This window comes from Gobius niger (assembly GCF_951799975.1).
Source record: "Gobius niger genome assembly, chromosome: 23".
NCBI lineage: Eukaryota > Metazoa > Chordata > Actinopteri > Gobiiformes > Gobiidae > Gobius > Gobius niger.
The window spans coordinates 9,605,844-9,610,157 of NC_136874.1; the positions used below are offsets into that span (position 1 = coordinate 9,605,844).

The 4,314-nt window shown below is 40.8% G+C and overlaps 1 protein-coding gene and 1 long non-coding RNA gene across 2 annotated transcripts; one reads left to right on the top strand and one right to left on the bottom strand.

Annotated features, from left to right (window-relative positions):
- Nucleotides 1-412: 412 nt before the first annotated feature.
- Nucleotides 413-850, top strand: LOC306981770. Its single transcript, XR_013794145.1, has 2 exons — nt 413-522; nt 568-850. It is a non-coding gene; the product is annotated as an uncharacterized lncRNA (long non-coding RNA).
- Nucleotides 851-957: 107 nt separating this feature from the next.
- Nucleotides 958-2,515, bottom strand: oxgr1a.1 (oxoglutarate (alpha-ketoglutarate) receptor 1a, tandem duplicate 1). Its single transcript, XM_079581884.1, has one exon. It carries the CDS (start codon nt 2,288-2,290, stop codon nt 1,295-1,297), a length of 996 nt encoding a protein of 331 aa, XP_079438010.1. The 5' UTR covers nt 2,291-2,515; the 3' UTR covers nt 958-1,294.
- Between the last annotated feature and the right edge of the window lie 1,799 nt (nt 2,516-4,314).

Consider the following 4,314-nt stretch of genomic DNA (forward strand, 5'->3'; position numbering starts at 1 on the left):
ATTGATCATTTAAAGTTCAATTGACCATGACTCTAGCGCAGCAGAGAAAAAAAGAAAGCCAGCAACTCACTGAATGCTTTTTCCCCTCTCTAATCTGCCAAACATACAGCACTCAGCTTCACTGGCGTTCCATTTGCAACATCGGCAAAACAATCTATTTCCATACGTTTCCGCAGACAACAGGCCTCGACGACGCATGGAGCCGGAATCATCGCCTCATATTCATTTTTTGTTTGCAAAATGGAAACTAAGCACGAGGAGATCCGTGGGAAAGAAGGAGAGATGGTTATGTCCAAAGACTAAAATAGCTCTTTTATCAGCTGCTATGGTATTTTACTGAGCACATGGAGCCAAAGAGTATAATGATGAGCCAGCATTTGCATTGTTATCAAAGTACATTCATATGACATGACAGTTGTATACTGAGCATTAAACTAATACTGTATAATGCAAAGTGGCCCCCAATAAATTAGGAAAATAGTTTGGATGAGAAATATGTTTCATAAAAAAAAAAAAAAAGGGGTCACTGGAAATGCTTCTCTGTCTTTTTTTCCTTCAAGCCGGAAGACAAAACAGACAGTAAGGTGTGGACTTTGAAAATGAGCTGCCTTGTTAATACCTGAAAGGGCACAGCATGTGCTCTGAGGGGTAAGCACTCTGATACAACCTTCAGTCTTTCACAGATCAGTAGCTGCTGGGGGTATTGTTGGGATGTAAAATCATCTTCACAAACTGGAGAGACAAAAGCAGAAAATCATTCCTGGTGATATTTGTGCTTTTATTTTTAGACCTTTTTTATTGTGGCTCAAAAATATGGATCTGCAAATCCCGTATTTGTAGAGCTTGGGGGGGGGGGGGGGGGAAACAGCTTTAAAACGAGAGAAGCCACAACTGAACAGAAAATACTCAGCAAAAAGGAATATTAAGTTGTACTGAATGTGTGTACTGAATGTTTGTGGGACTAAGACACCAATGAAATAACAATATGAGATACGTAACAATACGTATACTCATTTGATCTTTCCAAATAAAAATAAAATAGATTAAAAAAGAAATATAAATACTACATTGGCACAGTGTGCAAACATCTCTAATCACAAGCACATCAAACAAATGCTCTTCCATATGTCCTCCATAAACTCTGTCACTCAAAGTATTAACACATTACTCGTTTAATGACATAGAACTTCTTCAAGAGTTAAGGTTTACTAAGACCCCAGTTCAGTCACAAGTTCCTGTAATCGTCCAGTTTGTTTATGGCTTCCGCAGCTCTGGGACATGAAGTGTTGCGCAGTTACTCCACAGGAACCTCACTGCAGGGCCGGCTGATGATAGCGAGGTTCACCAGTGAGATGCTCTTTCTCTGCCTGCACTGGCAGCAGAGGAGACTGATAAAGGCCTTTCTGAATGCATCTCCTGACAGAGTGTACAGAGCCAAGTTGAAGAAGGTGTTGAAGGCAGCCACAGGTCTGGAGATGATGTATGCTGCATGCACCGTGTTTCTGACGGTACATGACAGGTGTGGCATGTTGCGCGTTTCGATGCGCAGAACACGCAGGACGTGATAGGGCAGAAAACACAGCACAAACACCACCAGAATGAGGATGATGACGCGGCGCGCCCGCCTCCGAGAGACGCTGCTGGTATGTGGCCCTTTACGCAGATGCACCACAATCCGAATGTAACAGATACAGACCACCAGGAAAGGAAGCACAAATCCAAAGGCAGTGATGAGCAAACTGTACAGACGAATGTCACTGACGTCAGTGGTGCTGGCAAAGTCCAGGCAGTAGGTCTGATTATCTTCTCCTTCCTTCATATCGATCACAGTAAGAACTGGGACAATCTCTGCTGCAGCAACCATCCACACAACAGCACACGCTATGATGCCCCAGTGCTTCTCCTGCACCCGAGAGGCCCACAGGGGCCACACCACTACTACATACCTAAACAGAGCAATACATGTCAGGAACATAATGCTCCCATACAAGTTAAAGTGAAAAATGAAACGTGTGAAGCGACACATAAAGTCTCCAAGTGTCCACTGGTCTCCATTGCTGTAGTAATAAACCAAGCAGGGCATGCTCAAGGCAAACAGGAAGTCTGTGAGTGCCAGGTTGACCATAATGATGCTGCTGCTCTTCCATGGACGGAACTTAAACACATATACGATCAAGGCAGCCATATTCCCCAGCACGCCCCCAATGAAGACCAGCGAGTAGCCCACAGGCAGAAAGTAACGCTTCATCAATTCATCCACATCTGTGCACCTTTCACTCTGGTTTGTCATGGCGAGGTCTTTGCTATAAGAAAACAGAAAAAAATTGACATGCTGCTAATACAAAAGTGAGTAATGAGTGACTGAAACATGCTTTCTATCGTTTGATATAAGAACTCCATTATTTTTTTTAGTAACACCAACCAAAAAAACACACACATTTAAATCCCATTTTGTAGTGACCCTATGTTATAGAAAACACTAGTAAGGAGAACTGAAGCTGCAAGCAAAATAATTATCCCTCAGCTGTCATATCACTGGCAATTACAGGGGAAGGAGAGATGGATGAGTGAGAGGAGGGGAAAACAACAGGGCACAGGACTGTTACAACTATTACACAAACTCAGTAGGAACTAAATGAAACACGGAAAATAGTGTTCTTCTTCACTTATCAACAGTGAGAAGTACTGTGAGCATCTCCCAGGACATGACAGCGCTTATGGCATTCTGGCTTGTTGGCAGCTTCCTGTAATGCTGCCAGTGCAATCTGCTCTCATTAAAGTTGAGAGGCAATGTATGAGAGGTCGAAAGCTCTGCAGAGTACACTTTGAGTTCAAGTTGTATTTATTTTAATTGTGATTACACACTGGCTATAATTAACCTCGGAAAATACAGATTTGAGATCAAAATAGAAGTTGTACTCACGTTTGGCTGCCGTGTCCTTATCAGTCCAAGCTTTAAATGCGCCATAGTGTTTCCTGGTCCACTTCTGTGCTCTTCCAGTCTTCCCCACCCACAGGGAAGCTCTAACTCGCCTTTGTTTGAAAACCTTACCCCACCTGTGTTCTTTAAACTTAGTTCATGTGTGAATAATATTTCCTGGCACAAGCTCAAGGGTCACTTGAGTCGACATGGACACAGCTTTACTCATTGTGTGAGTGCCGAGCCGCAGTATTGTGAACTCGTTAATTGTATTATACTTAAGTGTATCCTTTGTCCAGAAATACAAATAAAAAGCTTGTAATTTAATCCTTTTGGTGTTCAGCTATGTTAACTAGCATAAATGTCTTACCTGATCACAACACAGTCCAGTCAGACCTAAAAGCAGGGAGAGTAAAGGAGTTGAGCTGCAAATTCACTATATAAATTCACTTTTTTGTCTATACAGTAACTAGTACAGAAGAAAATAAACATGTTTAAAACAGTATAAAGGCCCATGGAAAACCCTGGAAAACATTATCAAATGTTTATGTTTATTTTTAGGAGGAACATGTGCCTTTCTGTCTGTTTATGTATGTTTTGACCATGTTTGGGTTCTTCATCCAAACTGACAATGAACAAACCAAGTACTATTATTTATTAGCAGTAGCCATTCTGAGCTAGCATTGAGGCTTCAGCGTGCGCTTTTCAGTGTGAAATTTACATAATTTACATAAAAAAATATGTAAAATGTATTTCTAAATAATTACTTATATTACAAGTTAAATGCTGATTTGTTGAGGAATGTTACAAAGTCGCACTTACCCAGGTTTATTCCAGTATTACCGCTGCTACTCGCTTCACAGGTGCGTCGTGTCACGTGACGTGCGCACAGCTAAAACGTAGTGGACTTATCTGCATAACGTATGAAGGCCTTATTTTTTTATTTCCTATTTTTTAATTTATTTGTAAATTCATAAGGTCTTCATTTTTGTAATTTTGTAGAATCAAACCTCATCCAAATACTTATATCATAATCATACTTCAATCTTATGTAGAGCCAGCTTTACTCTGGTGTTTATGCTGTGGCTGTGTTTATCTTTCTCTGTAACCTCAGGCCACTCCGTAAACACTCTGTTATGTGTGTTTGAGGAGCGCGACTGTGCGTAAATGGTGAAGCATCGAGGCTATTATCATAGACATACAGTACATTAACCCACCTTCATTTCCTTGTTTACCTGACTCTTCCATGCATCTCTGCACGTTAAATGGCCTTTAAAGCGTTATACTGGTGCTATATAGTCATATTTTTGTAGATCACACAAATACATCAATAAAAAAAAACAGTACAGGTTTAGAAATATTTATTTTACAAAAGAGCTAGAAAGGATGTAAAC